The sequence below is a fragment of the Dipteris shenzhenensis genome, chromosome 10 (assembly GCF_047967505.1).
Source record: "Dipteris shenzhenensis isolate YYH24624 ecotype China chromosome 10, Dip_SZ_1.0, whole genome shotgun sequence".
In the NCBI taxonomy this organism is placed as follows: domain Eukaryota; kingdom Viridiplantae; phylum Streptophyta; class Polypodiopsida; order Gleicheniales; family Dipteridaceae; genus Dipteris; species Dipteris shenzhenensis.
Window position 1 is genome coordinate 1,242,565 of NC_141605.1, and position 20,697 is coordinate 1,263,261.

At 45.0% G+C, this 20,697-nt stretch overlaps 1 protein-coding gene across 1 annotated transcript in view; it reads right to left on the bottom strand.

Moving 5' to 3' along the window:
- The window catches only part of EMB1441 (zinc knuckle (CCHC-type) family protein), a 162,524-nt gene that overhangs the window by 71,178 nt on the left and 70,649 nt on the right, over positions 1 to 20,697 (bottom strand). Inside the window, exon 3 of the mRNA XM_087380832.1 lies at positions 12,063 to 12,159. Within this exon, the coding sequence (XP_087236958.1) occupies positions 12,063 to 12,159 (97 nt within the window). The remainder of the gene's footprint in view (positions 1 to 12,062; positions 12,160 to 20,697) is intronic.

Sequence of the window (20,697 nt, forward strand, 5' to 3'; positions counted from 1 at the left end):
TGGGCAATACTTGGAATATGCCACAGATGCAGGGAATAGGACCTGGAATGCCAAACCTCACCATGGGTATGGGTGGAATGGCTCAAAATGCGGGAACAGTGATGCCCCCACCATTTTTACAGCCCCCCGTTTATGACAATCTCACCCCTAAAGGCAAATTGAAAGATTACAAGGAGGGAGGGGCAAATGTCAAGTTTGAGACCTTCAATGGGATGCAGGACAGATTGAAGGCTTTGATATTCGTGCTACAGTTTGATGCTACCTACTCAGGTGGACACTTCACACAATCCTTCAGAGTCCGAAAGGCAGCCACCTTTTTGAAGGGCAATGCACTCCAATGGTGGACCAACCTCCTCTTGCAAGGCAGAGCACCTACCACTTGGGTCAAATTCAAGCACATCTTCTCAACAGCATGGCAAAATATGCACCTCGTGCTCTATAATGCAACTTTTCCACACCTTGCGCACTCCCAACAATCAAAGAACCATACTTTTTCTAGGGACTGTCAGTGTAAAGAATGTGCTCCAACCAACATGTAAACACTTGAAAACCAAAGAAAATTACATGCATTGAATTCAATAGGTGAGGTTTGGTATACCATGTAATGGGTAATGTGTATTTCACCTCATCCATCCACCATGACTTACGTAAACTTGGTGAGGCAATCCTTGGTGATGAAATCCATCCACCATTTTCAGTCATGGAAGGTTGTAGGATTATCTTCTAAATTTGTGGTACACTTGCACAATGCCTTCCAAAAACCCATATTATGTGACACACAGGAGGTCGAGTCAGAGGAGCATTTCATTTTCATGTCCCTTTTTACTGTGAGATCCGAGGACGCTTCTACTGCCTCTTCAAAGACAGTTCTGGGGTATTGTCTCGGTTTCTCTCTTATCCAGACCAGAGATGCTTGGCAGCTTTCATCCATGAGGCAGTCAGGCATCGCGAGCTTCGATCACGAAGACAAGAGCAGACCTCCTCCTTGGTAGACCCTTCTTAGAGCTCGATGACGGAGTTGTTCCAGCCAGAGCAGGTGGACCCCCACACTACGAGGTCCCGACATGACCGGGATCTAGAGCCAGCGACACAACAGATCGGACAGAGGATTGACCCATAGATTACACTTGGGGATATCTCCTCTCTGTTCAGAGTTGGAGCTCGACCAACAGCCTTGTTAGACGTAGAGCTATAATCAGGAGACCACACGGGACCACACCCTTGAGCAGCTGACAGCACTGTATTGCCTACTTCATGCTCCCGCCATCTCATCCACCAGGATGAACTGCTGATGATGATGATGATGATGATGATGACGATGACGATGTGTAGTCAATCACTCTGACATGACTATGTAGTACTTAGCACTAGCTTTTTGCATTCTGCATTGGTGTGGATGCTCATTTAGTAGCTGCACGCTCACAGTTTGTTTGTATCAGGATTCTCACAGTCTCATAGACCCATCAGTCTTCCGAAGACTTTAATAAACTTTCTTTCTTTCTTTATTTCTCTCTCTTATTTAAAACATGAAAAGCTAAATGGACCCTTTACACTTATGTATCGCTTCCTACAAAGAGGCAAAATTACATTCCTAACTCAGAAAGCACAAGCATACTCAATCAAACTCTCTTTTGAAACTACAAGAAAAACGGGCTATTCAGCTCCCCGCTTTTTGTTGAATCCAAAAACATGCTCACATTCATCCTCCAAAACCACAACACACAGTGCAGTTTCAATCTCGCCATCACGCATAGTAGGGACTAGCTACTATGACATCCCCACTGACGTCATCAGCACCCAACAGTGAGTGTAGACCATAGTATAAACATATGCACCATCGTACCCTTGAGAGCAAAAACTACCACATACCACTAAATGTCTATCTGCATCCCATGAAGAAATTTCATAGTTGTATTAAATAGATCAACATAGAACTTGGCTATTAAACAATTATCTACCTTTCACCTGTGCACCAGTGTCGGTGGTAAAAGTAAATGATCTGCCTCTCTCTAGCATGTTATATTCTACTAAGCGGAATGCATGAACTGTAAGGAAAAAGAGACACAATATATGCATGTGCTGCAATAAGCATATGTGAGAATGAGGTGGTGTTTGTTTGATTGATCAGGATGTGTATACAGCTTATACTGAGATCTTTAGTTGAGTAGTAGTTACTTCGTTTTTGAAGTAGCTATGAATGTAATTATTTTACTGCAATAAAAGATTTCTTCCCACAAAAAAAAAAGAGAATGAGGTGGGGATTGGGTTGGAACAGCCTCCTCCTCCAAACAGATTATTTAATATTTATTGCTAGGCGGATACAACTATTGCCCATAGGCGGTGGGCGAGACCCTTCTTGTGAGGATGGAGATGAAGAGACGCAGGCTGCTCCTCTGCTCTTCTCAGTGTTGTTGTCCATGCTGAGGCTGAGAACTTGCTATGGCTGGAGCAGGACTGCTCGCTAAAGATCTCGGGCCCGATCCCAAATGAGGAGTTTGGGGTCTTTTATAGGCTGAGAACCACTCCAAGTCGGACTGGTCATCCCTCTATGCCACCCCTTGACCAAGTCAGCCAAAAAGTCAAATATTTACCAAAAAAGTCACCATGTTGACTTTTTGACCTATGCTTTTTTGACTTGCTTTGTCATCTGCTGACTTCTGTAATGCTTGGCTGCTATTGTACCTGTGGGCTGCAATGCTGCAAAGCTGCCATCAAAGGCATCCATGCCATGGCTGTGGATACCAATGCTAATAAGTCCTTTCAATAAATGTGATATTAGAAAGCAGCCCTACGGACTATTGGTGAAAATTTTCAGAAATTGCAGAACTGGGCTGCTTCCCGTGATGCTGCCCCGCCCCGTCTGCCCCCTCTGCACTCCCCCACCCTCCCCGCTGCCTCACCCCGCCTGCCCCTTCTTCTCCCCCCTCCGCTGCCTCCCCGCCCGCTTGCTGCGCCCCCTTCCGCTCGCTGCGCCTCCCGCCACCCCTCTTCCCTTCGCCTCCGCCTTCTCTTCCTACACCTTTGCCCCCGCCAACTCCACCTCTTCCGCCTCCCGCGCCCTTCTCCTCTCCCCCACCATCTCCCCTCTCTGCCCTCTTGCCTCTCCTCGCCTTCTTCTCTCCTCCCCTCCTTCTCTCCCCCCTCGCCTTCTTGCCCTTCGCCTTCTCGCCCTCCTTCCTCTTCCGCCCTCCGCCCTCCTTGAAGGAATGGAGATAGATAGAGAGAGTGAGAGCAAGAGAGAGTGAGAGAGACGTAAGCTTGAAAGCTGTAGTTGCTCAATAGAGTGTGTAAAAGAGTACAACACAAAGTAGTGTAGATAAGGTTTTGTCATAGTGACAAAACCTTAGTAGTCACTAACCATAGTTAGTGAACTAACTGCAGTTAGGGGGAAAAACCTCTAAAAGAGGGAAAAGTGCCCCTAACTAACTTATTATATTACATTGGTCACTGCTGAATTATAGATATAATTCCAACACCCCCCTGCAGTGCCAATGTCATGTACAAGGCTGATCAATCACCAAACGGATATAAGTTCAGGGCACTGCGAAATGCCTCGAACTTCTCACGTGGTAGTGCTTTGGTGAAGATATCTGCAACGTTGTCATGTGTGGACACAAAGATCATACTGATCTCTCCTGCATGTAACTTCTCTCTGACGTAATGATAGTGAACCTCAATGTGCTTCGTGCGAGCATGAAACACTGGATTCTTTGCCACTGCAATGGCACTCTGACTATCAGTGAGAATTGGAGAAGGACCCTCCAAAGACAGATAAAGATCAGCAAATAAACGTCTCAGCCAGACACATTCCACTGTTGCTGTGAAAGCTGCCCTGTACTCAGCTTCACATGATGAGGTAGCCACTGTAGATTGTTTCTTGCTTAGCCATGAAATGCAAGATTTTCCCAAAAAGAAACAATTGCCACTAGTGGACTGCCTAGTGTCATAATCACCAGCCCAATCTGAATCACTGTAGGCATGCATCTGCAAGTCACCCCCCCTGGGAAATAGTAAGCCAAAAGACTTGGTGCCTTGCAAATAACGGAAGATGCGCTTAACTGCCTGCCAATGCATAGTTTTAGGGCTGTGCATATACCTGCTCACCTGAGATACTGCAAACTGAATATCAGGCCTAGTATTGCAGAGATATATGAGGCATCCAACAGCTTGACTGTAAAGTGTGGCATCAACTGATTCTCCTGCATCATGCATTGTGAGTTTCAGCCCCGGTTCCATAGGAGTAGATATGGGCTTACACTCTTGCATGTTAAATCTGTCCAAAAGTTTCTGAACATACTTGGACTGAGACATAACAGTGCCACGTCTCTCATGAGAGAACTGGATCCCCAAATAAAAATGAAGCAGCCCCAAATCTGACATATCAAAGTGAGTCTGCAAATCAGTTTTGAAATCTGCAATTTTGTCGTCATTGGACCCTGTGAGCAGTAAGTCATCACCATAAAGAAGGATGACTAATATTTCCCCCCCATCCATCTTGATGTAGAGGGTGCTCTCAGTAGGACTATTGTGCAGCCCCTTGCTGGTCAAAAATGCATGTATCTTGGCATACCATGCACGAGGGGCCTGTTTCAGCCCATATAAAGCTTTATTAAGCTTGCAGACTTGAAGTGCATTTGCTGTAATTTCAAAACCCGGAGGTGGTTTGACATACACCTCTTCCAGCAAGTCCCCATTTAAGAAGGCTGTTTTGATGTCCAACTGATGAACATTCCACTCAAAATGTGCAGCCATTGCAATTACTGAGCGGATGGTGGTCATCCGGGATGTAGGAGCAAAAGTCTCCTCATAATCTATGCCCTTTTTCTGAGCATAGCCTTTAGCAACCAGCCTGGCTTTATATCTGTCAATGGAGCCATCTGGCTTCCGTTTGACTTTAAATACCCATCGTGTGCCAATAGCATGTTTACCCGGTGGCAAGTCCACAACATCCCAAGTCTGATTTTTGGCAATGGACTGCAACTCATCGTGCATGGCATTCATCCAATGCACATTACCTTGTGCCTCTTCAAATGTGGCAGGCTCCTCTTCATCAAGGAGAGTACCTGCATATGCTGATTCCACTGAATGAGCACCTTCCATGTGCCTTGCTGCACTGCGAGTCCTGCCAGGTAACGGAGCATCAAGTTTACTCTCCCGGAGAGTCTGTAACAGCCAGTTTGGGACTGTTTTTGCTGCATGTATGTCTGCAATTTCTTGCTGTACCACTTGTTCCACTTCCTCTGGAGGAGGCATGACATCCCGTGGCGGAACTGAAGCATGTGAAGGTTGCTGTAAATTCTGATTTGGATCAGAAAAATCAGCAGGGGAACCCAAAGCAATGGGTAGCAACCCTTGAAATACATCTTCTGAAGGTGAAGGCATTTGAAAATCAGCCTGAGTGTAAGCTGAATTTTCAGAAAATATCACATCTCTACTTACAATGATTTTGCGTGTAGCAGGATTGTAGAGACGATACCCCTTGCTTTCTGCACTGTATCCAACAAATATGCATTTGATGGCTTTATCTGACAATTTGTGCCTAAATTCAACTGGCACATGTGCATAGGCAAGGCATCCAAAGACTCGGAAGTGATCCACTGAAGGCTTCCTGTCATTCCACACCTCAAAAGGAGTTTTTGTTTTTAAAGCCTTAGTGGGAGCCCTGTTCAAAATGTAATTGGCACACATCAAACCCTCTAACCAGAATTTATGAGGCATGTGTTTGCTTTTCAGCATACATCTGTCCATCTCCATGAGGGTTCTATTTTTCCTCTCAGCTTTGCCATTTTGCTGAGGGGTCAGCCTGACTGTGAGCTGATGCATAATACCCTTTTGTTTGAGGAAAGCATCAAATTCTGCAGATAGGTATTCCCCACCTCTATCCGTGCGTAATATCTGTATCTTGAGCCCGGTTTCATTTTCAACCATGGCTGAAAAGTGTTTAAACACTGTGAACACTTCAGATTTCTTTTTCAGCCCATAAACCCAAGTAAAATTGGAGTAGTCATCAATAAATGTGACAAAGTAGAGATGACCACCCAATGAAGGAGTCCTCATGGGACCACAGACATCACTGTGTATAAGCTGCAATTTGCGAACAGCTTTAACTGAACCATCCTTCTTGAAGGGAAATCTATGCATTTTACCTAAAATGCACCCTTCACAGGCATGTGGAGGAGGTATCTCAAGAGGGGGCAATGCATCAACCATTGAAAATTTTTGAAGTGTCATCAAGCTGTTGTAATTCATGTGGCCATATCTGGCATGCCATAATTCTGCATTTTGCATGGCAACTATAGGGGAAGAAATTGCCAAAGCATGAGCTGCTCTTTTCTGAAAAATATCAAGCTGAAAAAGCCCACGCAGCAGGGTACCAGATAACATTAAGGCATAGTTAGCTTCCCTATCCCGGACAGCACATTTGTCATCCTCAAAGATGACCTGAAATCCATCTCTGTTAAGAGTGGACACTGAAAGGAGATTTTTGGTTATGCCAGGCACATATAAAACATCAGAAAGTCTGAAAATTGAGCCATCAATTGCAGTGAGCTCAACGTCTCCTGTGCCACGTACTGAATATGAGGAGTTGTTGGCACAAGTGACTTTCTTACCAACAGGGGGTGGATTCAAGGAAGTAAAGAGACACTTCCTCGAAGTGATGTGCTTGGATGCACCGCTGTCAAAATACCATGTGTTCAGTGTTTCATCAACACTGAAAGCAGATGCATCTGAAGGAGAGTCAAAACTGCAAGTCAAAAATGCATATGTATCATTACTGCATGAAGCTGTACTAGCTTGAGCATCTGGAACAGCCAACCTAGAATCAGAAATGCAAGATAAAAAGGCATAATCTTGACCAACAAAGTTGGCTGCAGCATCCCCACTGTCAGATGCACAAGGGGCTGAATCTGAAACAGCCATTCCTGAGCTGTTTTTCTTTTCCTTTGCAATCCTTTTCCTGCATTCTGCTATGTGATGACCTGGCTTTTTGCAGTAGTGACAGAAACCCTTCTTTTTGGGCTTGCTTGCATCACTTTTAGCCTTTTGTGAAGGCTGTCCTGACCCACTGGAAGGCTGATTTGCTGCTGTTTTTGCCTGTCCCTTTGTTTTTGATTTGAATTTTGAGAGCATTGCTTGTTCACCTGCACGTGAAGCCAAATTTTTCCTGGTCTGCTCTTCCTGAAGCAGAAGTCCTATCAGCTCATGAAAAGAAAGAGGATTTGCACCCCCCCTCAATGATAAATTCAGCGAAGTATGAAAGCTGAGATAAGACTCAGGAAGAGAATTCAGAGTGGTTGTAATCATCTCTGAATCAGGAATAATTTCATCTATATTTAACAACTGCTCTCTGAGAACCTGTAGCTTAGTGAGGTGGGCTGACATGGAGTCACCCTCCTCCATATGTGTATTGCTCAACTCTCTTTTTAAAAAAGATACCCTGGCATCATTCCGTGCTGCATACATGCTTTCCAAAATATCCCACGCTGCCCTGGAGGTCTTACACGACCGGATATGCGGAATGATTGATCTTTTCACTGAAAGAGAGATGCAAGACAAGGCTAAGGCATCCCGTGAATCCCATCTCTTTTGTTCAGGAGTATTAACTGTAGCTGCACCAACAACTTGTCCTGCAGCTGCACCTTGTGCACGACCTCTTCCACCTCCTTGGTGAGGAGGGGTAGCAGGTGCAATATCTGCTGGTCGGATTTCATCCCCATTGACATAATCCCATAGATTGCGAGAAATCAGAATATTACGTACCATGAAACTCCAGAGGGAGTAGTTGGTACCATCCAATTTGTCTTCCTGAGAAAGACCACCGAACTGAAAATCATTCTGATTTTGATGGGCCATATCTGAAAAAAGAATTGAAGCAGATACAAAGCTGAATTCCCTTACTGGGAATAAAATGCACAACTCCCAAAAACCACACCCAAACACGGGCTGTATAAGCAACTTAGATTTCTGCACTTGAGCTGTCAGAAATCTGTCCAAGCATAGAACACTCTCCAAAATCTGCCAAAAGTGTTCCAAACACTCCAATAAAGGCAGTATATACTGAATACTCCAAAAAATGCTCTCCAAACACAAAAGCCCCAATTTGTAGCTAGAAATTGCAGCCAGAAAGGGGTAAAAATGTCAAAAGCCCCAAATCTGCAATTTTAATACAAAAGCCCCAAATTTCAGATAAATCTGCAATTTTGCTCTTGTGATAGCTTCAAAATTGCCCAATGATTGCAATGGCTTCAATCTGCAAAATGCCCCAAATATTCTAGCAGAATACTTAGCCAAACAATGGCTGTTGCAAACTTAGCCTGTCAAAAATCACTTGCCAAAATGAAGATGACCTGCCAAAAACTTAGCCTGCCAGATTTCTTGTCCAAAACCAAGAAGATCCGTGCTGCTGTACTGAAGCAGATGCAGTACGGATTGACAGCGAAGTACAGATTGCTGGTACAGCGAAAAGCAAATGCAGTACAGATCGACGGCGCTGTACGGTGTACGGTCACAGGGTACGGCAAAGTACGACTACAGGTACAACAAGTACGACTGCAGGTGACGAACAGATTCGGCGAAGTACGACTGACAGATTCGGCGCTGTACGGCGAAGTACGGCGTAGAGGTACGGATTTGTACGGCAGGCGACAGAATCGTACGGAGATGTACTCAGGTACGATGTACTGCGATGTACTTAGGCGAAATCGTACGGCAGGCGACAGAATCGTACGGGAAGCTGTTCGTACGGCAGGCGATAGAAATCCGTACAGTCGTACGGACTGTACGGTCTGATTTGTTGAGGCTGAAAAGTCGAGGTTATGATTGAAGCTTGAGGGAGCAAGGAGCACAAGACTCTTGGACCTACTCTGATACCATATGAAGGAATGGAGATAGATAGAGAGAGTGAGAGCAAGAGAGAGTGAGAGAGACGTAAGCTTGAAAGCTGTAGTTGCTCAATAGAGTGTGTAAAAGAGTACAACACAAAGTAGTGTAGATAAGGTTTTGTCATAGTGACAAAACCTTAGTAGTCACTAACCATAGTTAGTGAACTAACTGCAGTTAGGGGGAAAAACCTCTAAAAGAGGGAAAAGTGCCCCTAACTAACTTATTATATTACATTGGTCACTGCTGAATTATAGATATAATTCCAACACTCCTTGCCTTCATTCTTCCTCTTTTGTCCTTGCCCCCTCCTTCGCCCTGCCTCGTCTCCGCCTCCCCCTCTGACGCTTTTTCCCCGCTTTTTTCTTCTCTCTCCCTGTAGCGGATGCACTTGTGCTTGTGAAGGCGAAAGAAAAACCTTGGTGGTGACTCTTGGTTTGGCCAGAGGGGGGCTCTATGGCAGCACCCTTGAATCCCACAGTCGTTAAGGTTCTTCTTTCCCCAGCTGACAAGCAACAGGTACAACAGGCAATTCAGTCCCTCCACGACACGGCGCTTGTGGATAGAATTGTGGGCCTCACGCCTACACGGAGATAGGTGCGAGAGTGGATCCAATCAAGCTTGGCATTAGAGGGAGACCACATCCAAGAGGTCACCATCTATGGACGAGGCGTTTTCCTCATCCAGTTGAGCTCCCCCGACACCGCCTCGACACTTGTGGAGCAAAGCCCCCCCGCACCTTGTCTACCTCTTTCCTTGGTATCATGGGTTCACAGTGGAGGACATGGATATGACACACCATGTTCCACGGTTTCTGGTTACACTCTGGTGCTTTCACAGAGGATGCGTTGGGCAGCTACGACGGTTAGTACAGAACTTCCTTTGGGCAGGCTTAGACGGCACGAGGAACACTAGGGCCCGAGTAGCTTGGCAGACGGTGATCATGCCGTAGGCACTGGGAGCCTTGGGTGTCATTGACCCGGAGATGTAGAGCAGGGCCCTACTGGGCAAGTTGGTGGTCCGTGGCCTCACCCCTAGTGCAGAGACCTGGAAGCTCCTGTTACAGCGAGGGCTTCTGAGGAACACCCCATGCACTGGGGGACAATGGCAACCTTCACATAGATGGATCTTCTCAGAGGTCCCCCTTACAGGGAAGGGCTGCTCCCCCCTGATGAGGAGTCTTCACAGGGTATGGCAGAGACTGGCAGGGGGTCTCATCCGTGCTCCGCCCAGATGCAGAGAGGAGTTTGAGCGGCAGCCCCTTATATGGCACCCAGAGATCAGGGATCAGAAGGGACGTATGCTCGGACAGCAGACTCACATTGGTTGGGCACATTGGGACAGTGGTCCAATAGGGTCCTTTGGCCGTTGGAGCAGACTACCTATGGAGACAGAGGCGAGGCTTGATGCCCTAGCGCATTTGCAAGGGGCCGCGCAGCGGATGGGCGAGATTGACTTAGCCATTCCAAAGTCCTGGTGGAAGGGACTTCACGCTTGGAGAGACAACAGATGGTTGGGATAGTTTTCCCATACTAGTGTTCCCTTGAGGATGTTGATGCAGCGCGGCAACACGCACCCCGACTTCTTCCGTGTAGGACCTGGAGGCCTACTTCAGCCACTCACTGGGAGCGACCCCGAGATGGATGGGAGTCTTGATGGGATACACTGGCAGATGATCAGAGTGATGGGACGTTTGGGGAAGGAGTGGCACATTGACCCTCCCAATATCTCAGAGCAGGACGCCTCTAGATGGCACTTTTGGCTGTGGGAGGGTAGACCCTTGAGGTCCAATGGGATCTGGGAGAGTCGTTCTGGCCCTCCAAGGGCGGCTTAGCTGAGCAGGTGGATGAGGTGCCCTTCTTCTCCTACACCACACGGATTGGCACGAGGCTTCACATGGACTCGTCCAGGTGGACCTCTTCGAGGGAGAGACATTGGGTGACCCAGAGAGTGCCCCGAGATGTGTGTTCCAGGTTTTGGATGCGGTCGTGGTCCAACTTGCGGCTGAGAAAGATCTCTTACTTCTTCTAGCTAGCCGCCCACGGAGGCTTGCCCATCGGACCGTGGTTAGAGCAGATGCGAGTGGAGGGACAGTACCATTGTTGTTCCGATGGTGTCCTGGAGACTATCCCGCATTGCATGTGGAGCTATCGTAGCCCATCAAGGATCTGGATGGGAGCCCTCAAGATCATGGCACGTATGCAGAGTCTTGATAGAGATTACACCTGGGGGATGATGGCTTGGTTGACAGAGGGAGGGCACGCGTTTCAGATTGATGAGATCTCCCCAGCCTACCAGATACAGGGTCAGAGCATTCAAAGGATTGCACTCCACGAGGCAGTCCCCCCTGACAGTCTAGCTCCTCCTTCTCCTAAGGAGGACAGTGTTTGGAAGGTGGTAGCCCATCACGGCTTGGAACATGGGTGGCTCCCTATAGTCTTGTGATGGGTGAGCACCTGGTTCCACCCGCGGCTACCCTAGTTGCAATATGGCAGGATATCATTTACACTCTACGGTCCACCTGGGAGCGCGGGACTCCAAGCTCCAGGGCGACTATCGAGAGGCGTGCTCGTTTCTGCAAGGCTTGGCCTGTAGGTGTTTTCTACATCTTCACTCCGCGAGGGATTCGCTGGCTATATAGTCCCCCCACTTGGCTGTTAGCCCTAGTTCCAGAGATCCCCTAGGCAGTGAGCTAGGTTTCTCTGGAAGAGGCTGGTTTCTTTATTTCAGCCTTTTCCACTTTTTTCCATTATCAACACCTTCGGGGCTGCTGTCTTGTATGAAATCTTTCAAGCATTAATAGAAGGTTCCTTTCTTTGAAAAAAAGAAAGAAGAAACCAGCCCTACATACAAATTCAAATAGGAAGAGTCCACTTAACATATTCGTAGCCAACCACAATGCCTTCCAAAAATGTGGCTATGAGGAGACAACGATTACTATCTTTCAAACTTGTCTTTAGACGAATGAAGAAGAAATATAATATATAATGAAGAAAGCACCATAGCCAACCATAACACCGTCTAAACATGCATCTATGAGGAAACAACAATTACTATCTTTCAAAAATTGCATTTAGACTAATAAAGAAGAAATATACATAATAAAGAAAGCAATGCCAAGATAACTCCATCCTAGGACAAGAAGAAAACAGCCACATGAAATATTAAAGAGAGAAAATTACCCGATCAATCCCGAGCTGTCGCACTTCTTCGAGCCTTTTTGTTCGTATGTGCTTCCGTAATTTTAATGTGAAGCCTGATGGAGTTGAGCTCTTGTCCCTAATTCCACAGAAATTCATTTTAAAGTCAAATATGTGAAAGTAATTACTTTCAAATTACTTTGAGAAATATGTGAAATATGTAAAAGTCAAACTCAAATATGTGAAAATAACCACTGTACGAATATAAAAACTTTGCACAAAGTACTCCATGATTTGACAAATCGTTAGGAGACCTGGCTAATGAGTTAGAATATTTACAAAAAACACCAAGTAGCATATGCATATGCATTAAGAATACCTGTCTTGAAAGGTTTTAAACGTCAAACTTTGAATTGGGAATTTCTCCAAAAACACTCCATCCCTTAATTGCTTCAAAGTGGCTTGCATATAAGGTATCATACTTTCAATTCCTTATTCCAAGTTTCTAAAAGATATTTGCATTGAAGGCTACAATGGATTTTGTGTCAGTATTTCCCAAGGTTGGTCAGTTTAAGCAAATTTTCAGCGTTATAGATAGGCTTAGTAAGCTAGCCCATTTTATCCCCTGTAAAAAGGAGTTATCTACTCCTAAAACAGCAAGGTTATTCATTAGGGAAATGTTCAGGTTACATGGTTTGCCAAAACCTAGTAATTATGATAATGATGGCCGTTTCATTAGTAACGTTTCGACAGCCTTATTTGAAAACCTCGGAACCAAACTGAAATTTGCTAGAGCCTTCCATCCTCAAGCTGATGGTCAAACTGAATAGCCACTCAAACCATGATCACCTTACTTCGCTTACGTCCATGACCAACCTAGAAGATGGCCAAAAATCTTGCCCATACTAGAGTTTTCTTATAACAATACGAAACATACTTCCACCAAGAAAGCTCCATTCAAAACCATCTATGGCCAATCTTTACCCACTCCAATAACACATTTGGGGGAGAAAATTTTCGTTGCTGACCAGTTTGCTGAGAATATGTTACAGGTTATTGAGCAGGTAACAAAACATATCAAGAAGACCTAGGTTCAACAATCCAAGGCAGCCAATAAGAAGAGGCAAGACGTTTATTATGACAAGGATGATTGGGTCTTGTTTAAGGATCAAGTCAGTGAAGGGAAGAACGAGACATGTTAAGCTAGCACCAAAGTTTTATGGTCCATTTCAGATTTCAGCAGCTTTGTATCCAGAAGAAGGATCCCGAGTATATGAATTGAGAATACCATTTCACTGGTGCATGAAGAATGTCTTTCATGTGAGTAACTTGAAGAGATACCACAGTGATACTTCAACATTTTTGGACATTCAGCATCAAGAGGAACCCAAACTTGAATATGGCATTGACGTTCTTGTTCCAAAACAAATTGTGTACCATCAAAAGAAGAGTACCCGTGGAAAAAAGAAATATTTGTATCAGCCAGCCAGTGATGCACAAGGGATGGAAGAAGAGTTCTTTATACATTTTCCACAAATACTTGCAGATTATAAAGAGGCGATGCAAATGCAAAAGTAAATAGAGAAATCATACACAAGAGAAAGAGGAAAGAGATATTCTAGAAGAGGGCTTCTTCTCATCCAAGCAGAAAGCAGTGTCATGACAAGGAAAATGATTATATTGTTAATTAATAGACAATGCAAATGCAAAAGTAAAAAGAGAAATCATATGCAATAGAAAGAGGAAAGAGAGATTCTAAAAGAGGGCTTCTGCTCATCCAAGCAGAAAGCAATGTCATGACAAGAAAAATGATTATCTTGTTAATTAATAGAAATTAGAACATTAATAGACCTTTGCATTTCAAGGATTGCTTCATGTGAAGACACCCTAGGGGTATCTTTTGGTGGTATGGGACACCAAGGCTTACTGCATGGTAGCTTTGCCCTTGGTGAGATCCTAACTTCCCTAGCTCGATGCGGTTGTTGTCAGACAAGACAAAGTGTAGAAACTTCTGCATAGAAACCACAAGAGCGGACCTAACCAAAAGACTATTTAGGCAAAAGAGAAACTCCCCACGTCAATGCTCAAATAGACTCCATGTAGGCAGGCCGTCCAAGGTGGATGGCTGCAACAAAATCATCACAAAAAATGGCACTCCATACGATGAACTCCTCCTAAGCTTCAGCAGCTGGAAGGATGCCCTCAGAGCCGACTTGGTCGCAGTTACATATCATGGCTCCTATGTTGGAAATCAATGCATACAACTTGAAATTCTCCTTACAACCTGAAACTAATCACAGCATGAAATATTGCATGGAATATGAACACCTGAGATCAGGCGACACTGTTGTGGACTCAAAAACACTTTATTAACTAGAAAAAGACTCTGATATAGACCTGATGGCTGCTCACCCCTACGGAGCTTGTCGCAGCTTACAAGACACAAAAGATCACTAAAGACTCATAGCAAGAATCAGAAAAGATCACTAAAGACTCATCAAAAGACTACATACTCATGACCAACTGTTAATTCCTATAAGGAAAGAAACTACTCAGTCAGGGCTCAAAGGCAGCCCAAAGATCACCCAAAATACACGAGACTTTCGTGGAGCCAGGCAAAGAGATCACCGCCTGCTTGAAGTTCACACCACATGGGAAAAACCAACCTTTCAAGAACCTTGACAATACCATGGAATTGCTTGCATGACCACCCGAAATGTGGCGGAAACTCCGCGCCTTCTCAAACCTTAGCAAGAGTTAACATGCCCCCTACAAAGGTTTATATGAACATAAAGGAATGCCAACATTCCCCCCTTAAACCAAGTAGGGGGAAAGAAAACATAACACCGCCATCCTCACAGGATCAACTAAAAATCAAACACCAGATAACGTCACCACCCACATGTTAGAAATTACCCAACAGAGAACACGCACAACGGAAGACTGATAGAATTGCCCAGGAGGTCACACAGTGTGGTGTGGGGTGTGGAATCACAAACTTCTTAACTTAATGTGCATAGATGTGCAAGCCAGTAAATAGACAATGCTCAGAGACAAATATAGAAGCAACTCTTTATATTTCCGTCCGTCCACAAGTAGGACAGGATACAATACCAAAAGGTTCTCCTACTAGATGTCAAGCACTTCTAGATCTCTGAGCCCGCGTGCTCCACCTCAAGCGTATGTAGACTCTCTACCTAGAGTGTTCTTCTCAACCTTGCCACCCAGGTAGCCAGCCCCTGCCAAGCTTTGTCTGCAGCACACAGGTCCTCTTGGTCCTTCTGAATGTAGGCCCCAAGATAGTATTCCACTGCTCCAAACTGCTTGTGAATGGCTGCTCCAGAAGATGTGAAATGAGGGCCTGGAGACCCTCCTTTTATAGGCCCCCAGGGGGCTGACAAAAACCGACCAGCCTGCCCATTCTGGCCGACCAGGTCCAGCCCTACAAGGGCTCACAAACTGGGGCCTTTTTGGCCCACTCTTCTAGGACCTTGGCCCTCCAATCTGGCCCTCCAATCAAGGCAAGGGCCCAGCCCTATATAAAGGCAGGTCCCTGCCTCATAGCAGCCTCCTTTGCTGCTCCACCAGGCCTCCATGTGGCCGACCTGTCATGCTGGAATGCCCCGCCTCTGCTGTGCCATGCTGCAGCCCCTTGCCGGCACCATGTCCTGCCCGTATACCTTCCGTGCACTGCCCTGCAGCGGCCCGTACTGATCCGTACAGTGGCTGATGTCATCGTGCCTTTGTTCGGGGCCCTTCCAGCCCGTACAGACAGTCCTTGAAGTGCCTCTGCCAGGCTGCTGTGCTGCCCACATGGCAGCTCATGTGCTGCCCATGTGGCATCCCCTTATGGCTGTCCTTTCCCTGTGAGGTGCTGCCCATGTGGCAGCCCCCTCCCTTACCTTTTCTTTTGGGCACGTGCCCTAGGTCTCCCTCCCCCATGCTCTCCTCATATGGGGGCTTACAGATGGGGAGGTGACCTTTCCAACACCACAGGGTAAAAACCAATCCTCAAAATGAAACTTAAATCTCGAACAGGACTCTAGAAAGCATAGTCATCTTCAAGATTGATCACAAGAACATCCGTCTGCACCAATCCACCAACAATTTCAGCTTCGATGTAGATACATGTCTCCATCTCATACAAATAAAATTGACCTCCAAATTGCCAGGAGGGGAAACTTTTGCCAATGAGCTTGGACGTGACAATCTCCAACAAAGTAAACTATTCTATCAATGTAGATTCTTCATTTTTCCCACTGTCCATAGACTTTTCGATTCTAGACCATGTATCCATTGCTTTCAATCATAAGATTCAACCGATTCCACACACCTCACAAGACCTTGACGAAAATCTCACAAACCCTCAAAACTAGACAACTGCTATGATAACTCTGTTGGAAATTAATTTTGTAAGACTACAAATGCATACAATTCGAAATTCTCCTACAACCCGAAAATAACCACAGCATAAAATATTGCATGGAATATGAACAACTCAAAAATAGTTAAAAGAATCTGATATAGACCTGCCAATATAAGCTATTCCCATGCTGCAAGTGCGGGTCAAGACTCAGAAAAGATCACTAAAGACTCATCAAAACACACTCACGACCAACTATTCCTTCTTGTAAGGAAAGAAACAACTCTAAGCAGGGCTGAATATCATAAGTTTTAGGCAGTTCAGCAACCTTCTCAACTCCAACTAAAGAAGTTAATGCAACATGCAAAGAACTATTCAAAGGCATCTTCTCTATAAGTGAAATAACACTATTCACTTCAGCATTTTGAAAGTTACTATAAGAATCTTTGCTTCTTATCACCTCAACTCGGAAGGTTAAATGTTGTTTTCCATTGATCTTGTACCCTTTTTGACCGTCTTCCAAGTCCACCAAGGGAAGCACTATGGCAATGTCATCCACTCCGATTTCTTGATGCAGACTAATCTCCTCATCCGCAAGGTGAAAGTGTTCCTTGAGATCTGCTAGGGAGACCTCCAATAAAGGAGTGTCCGTTACGATGTTTCTGCTTCTCCAAAGCGAATGAACACAGATGCAGGCATGTTTTAGATGCACAAATGAACACGGAAGGATTGGTGCCACCCACTATGAGAACAAGTTCATCAATTTGCAAGCGCAAAAGAAGACAAAGCTCTAGAATAGCTAGCGGCTCTTCATTTACAAAAGAAGATGCAGCCAATAGAAGAGTGTGATAAAAAATGGCATTGCCAGAGAAGAGGTGGCATCAGAAGAGCAAATGGAAGCACAAGAGATGGCAATAGAAGAAAAGAGGTTGATAGAAGAGGACATGGCAGCGGAAGAGAAGATATTGATAGAAGGAAGAGATGACAAAAGAAGGGAAGACGTGAAGAATTTTGTCTTTGAAAGGTGGCGAGTTAGATGACTTTTCACTGCTGCCCTTTCGGGCTACATCATTAGGTAAGCCGTTGTTGCATTGGTTCTTTCCAATTTTTGCTTCATTTGCATTTTGAAAAGGCCACGTGTTGCCTTGGAAGGCCTCGTGTTGCCTTTTGGGGATTTTTCTTGCAACAGGTACACCTTGGGACAGTAAAGTCTCTTGCAACAATAAGCTTTGAAGCTTGAACAGAATTTTGTCACTTGATTTTGAGAGGTTGCCTTTCTCTCATTTGCTTTGCCAGTTGGTGCATTTGTCTTGAATTTCAACACCATGACTAGCAGCAGCAAGGATGATTTGTTTGGGATGCTTGAGACTGATGACAAGCTTGATGGCACCAATTATCCCATGTGGTCATATATGATGGGATATGTTTTGGTTGCCAAGGATCTATGGCATATTGTTTCACGTCCTGAGGCCAGGCCTACACGTAAAGCCGCTTCTAGTGCTGCACCCACTGCCTCTGGTTCTACTTCAGGTGAGGGTTCTAATGCTACTTCTAGAACACCTACAGCTACTGTTACAAGTACTTTGTCTCCTACAGAGGAGCAGATTCAGTGGGATGGTCATGATGCCAAAGCACATGCCTTGTTTGCTCTTTCAGTGAAACGGGTTATTATCCCTCATATCCAATCTTGTAAGACAGCTAAGCAAGCATGGGATCAGCTTGCATCTTTGTATCAGGTGCGGATGAGGCGAGGGTTGCCTATCTCCATAAGCTGTTGAAAGACTTGAAGCTTGAAGAGGGTGGTAACATGGATGCCTATCTCACTAATGTAAAGGATTTGAAAGAGTAGTTAGACAACATTGATGAGATTATGCCTAATTCTCAGCTTGTTTCTAATACCCTTGATGGGTTGCCTGATTCTTATCAAGGCTCATTTGACCAGCTGGTTGCTCTTCTTCTTCCGGAGGAGCAAAGTCGTGAAAATCGCAATGCTTATATGGCTAGTGATCAAGCCTTTGCTGCCCAGCATAAAAACAAAGGCAAAGGCAAGGTTTCAGCTGTAAACCCTCTCCTTCACATGTTGGTCATTCTCATGGTGCCTCTTCTTCGGGGGATAACAAAAAGAAGAAGAGATGTAACTATTGTAGGAAACCTTGAATGCACGAACCGGATTAAAGAAGAAGAAAGAGTCTCGTCTTGTAGTATCTAGTTCTTCTAGTGCAGAAGGTCGGCATGAGTCCGCTAATTTTGCACAAGACCAGCATTGGGGCTTTCTTGGTTAGATGTTAGTATAATCCTGATGTTCATGATGCTTGCATGGCAGTTTCAGATGTTCATGATGCCTAGTTCTTTGATAGTGGTGCTAGCAAGCACATCACTTCCTGCAGGAAGTTATTCAGCTCATTAGAGCATACATCTAAGGGGGCAGTGTCATATGTGCCAATAATGCATCATATACCATGAAATGTATTGGGCAAGTTGCTCTTACTTCTGTCTCTGGTGGTGTTATCACTCTAGAGAATATGCTTTATGTTCCAGGCATTCGCAAAAACCTCATCTCTATTTCAGCCATAGCTACATGTGGCTTTCAAGTTCTATTTGATGGTGTTAGATGTGCAGTGTATGATGATACACATGCCTTTACAATGGCCTTGACTGGCACATTGACTAGAGGTCTTTATAGACTTGATGCTTATGACAGATGTTTAGATGATGATGCTGCACTTGCAGATGCACATCCTTTGCTCTTGATTCTATCATGGCAAATACCCATTTGTAGCATGAGAGATTTGGACACCTCAATTTTGGAGCTTTGGTGAAGTTATATAAGGATGGTATGGTTGTTGATCTTTCCAAAATTCATATGCCTTCAAAGCATGTTTGTGAACCATGCTTGCTTGGTAAGATGCACCATGTTGTGTTTCCCAAGGATGGGAGAGTTGGTTGTTCACGCAAGCTTTATCTGGTTCATCATGATGTTTGTGGACCCATGAGGGTTGCAATGTTGGAGAAGTGAAAGGCAAGCATGGAGCTGAACACAAAACAAGAGAATGCTTATAGAATGAAGAAGGGTGAGGTCCTTATGTAGACACCTCTACATGAACAGCCAAGCTCCACAATCATCTCTTCAATCAGCTCCTAGAATCTCTCAATCAGCCTATGTGGCATCTACCACCACCTAACAGTGCTTATGGGCACCTAACTGTGCCTCTAGCACACACACATAGAACCCAAGGTGTGCCTGGGGCATACACCTTGATATATTCCAACAAACCCCCCCTCAAGGGAATGCCTCAGGCTATGTCAAGGATACATCTAGTCACATAGTGTCTCAAGCCATCTCATGGTAGTCAAGGATAAATCTATGGCTAGGATGATACAAACTCTATCTCCTCTTGCTTAACACACACAGATCACGGGCGATGGCATCTATTCTTTCCTCCCAGCCTTCTCTCTTGGATCGCATGTGTTCTAACTAATTCGTTCTTTTCTTTTCCTCATGCACATCCACGAGACCCTCATTTCCCTAGATAGTTCCCCTTGCCAAATGTCATCATTTTAGCCTTTCCACTTGGTGCACCATTTACCCCTCTCTTGGGGCACATTTAAAACCACTTGCCCCTTGGCATTATTGCACATTTAGGTGCACCTAGGCCTTAGCACTCATAACTACCTAGTCAATGCCATTTCACCCTCACCTAGGACCTTGGCAGTTACTTCTCTTGACCATTTCATTTACACACATTAACTATTACAAAAGTTGGTCATCTAAGAGAAAATGCCCACCGATCTTTCCGAGGTCATGCTATCTCGGCTAGAGCATAACATTCCTTCCCTCTTCAAGCATCAGCGTCCTCGATGATGAAATCCGGGAACACTCTTCGTAACTGGTATACGAATTCCCAAGTAGCTTCTGATAGAGACTGACCATGCCATGCAACCAACACCGTGGGTATCTTCCGCTTTCGTATTTGCATTGTTCCTCGGTCCAGGATTCTTGTTGGTTTGCGCCTTGCAATATCCTCTATCTCCTGAAACAAAACCACACCTTCGATTAGTGAGTCACCTGTATGCAAAAATTTCTTTAAGCGCGAAACATGAAAAACCGAGTGCACCTTACACCCTTGTGGCAATTCTAATTTATAGGCTACACTGCCTATTCTCTTTAGAATTAACCACGACCCACAGTATCGAGGTGATAACTTAGCACACTCTCCTAAAGTCAACGACTTCGAGTGCGAAGGAACTCTGAGAAAAACTTTTTCTCCTCCTTAAAACTCTTATAGACCGGTTTTCATCCGCATACACCTTGGC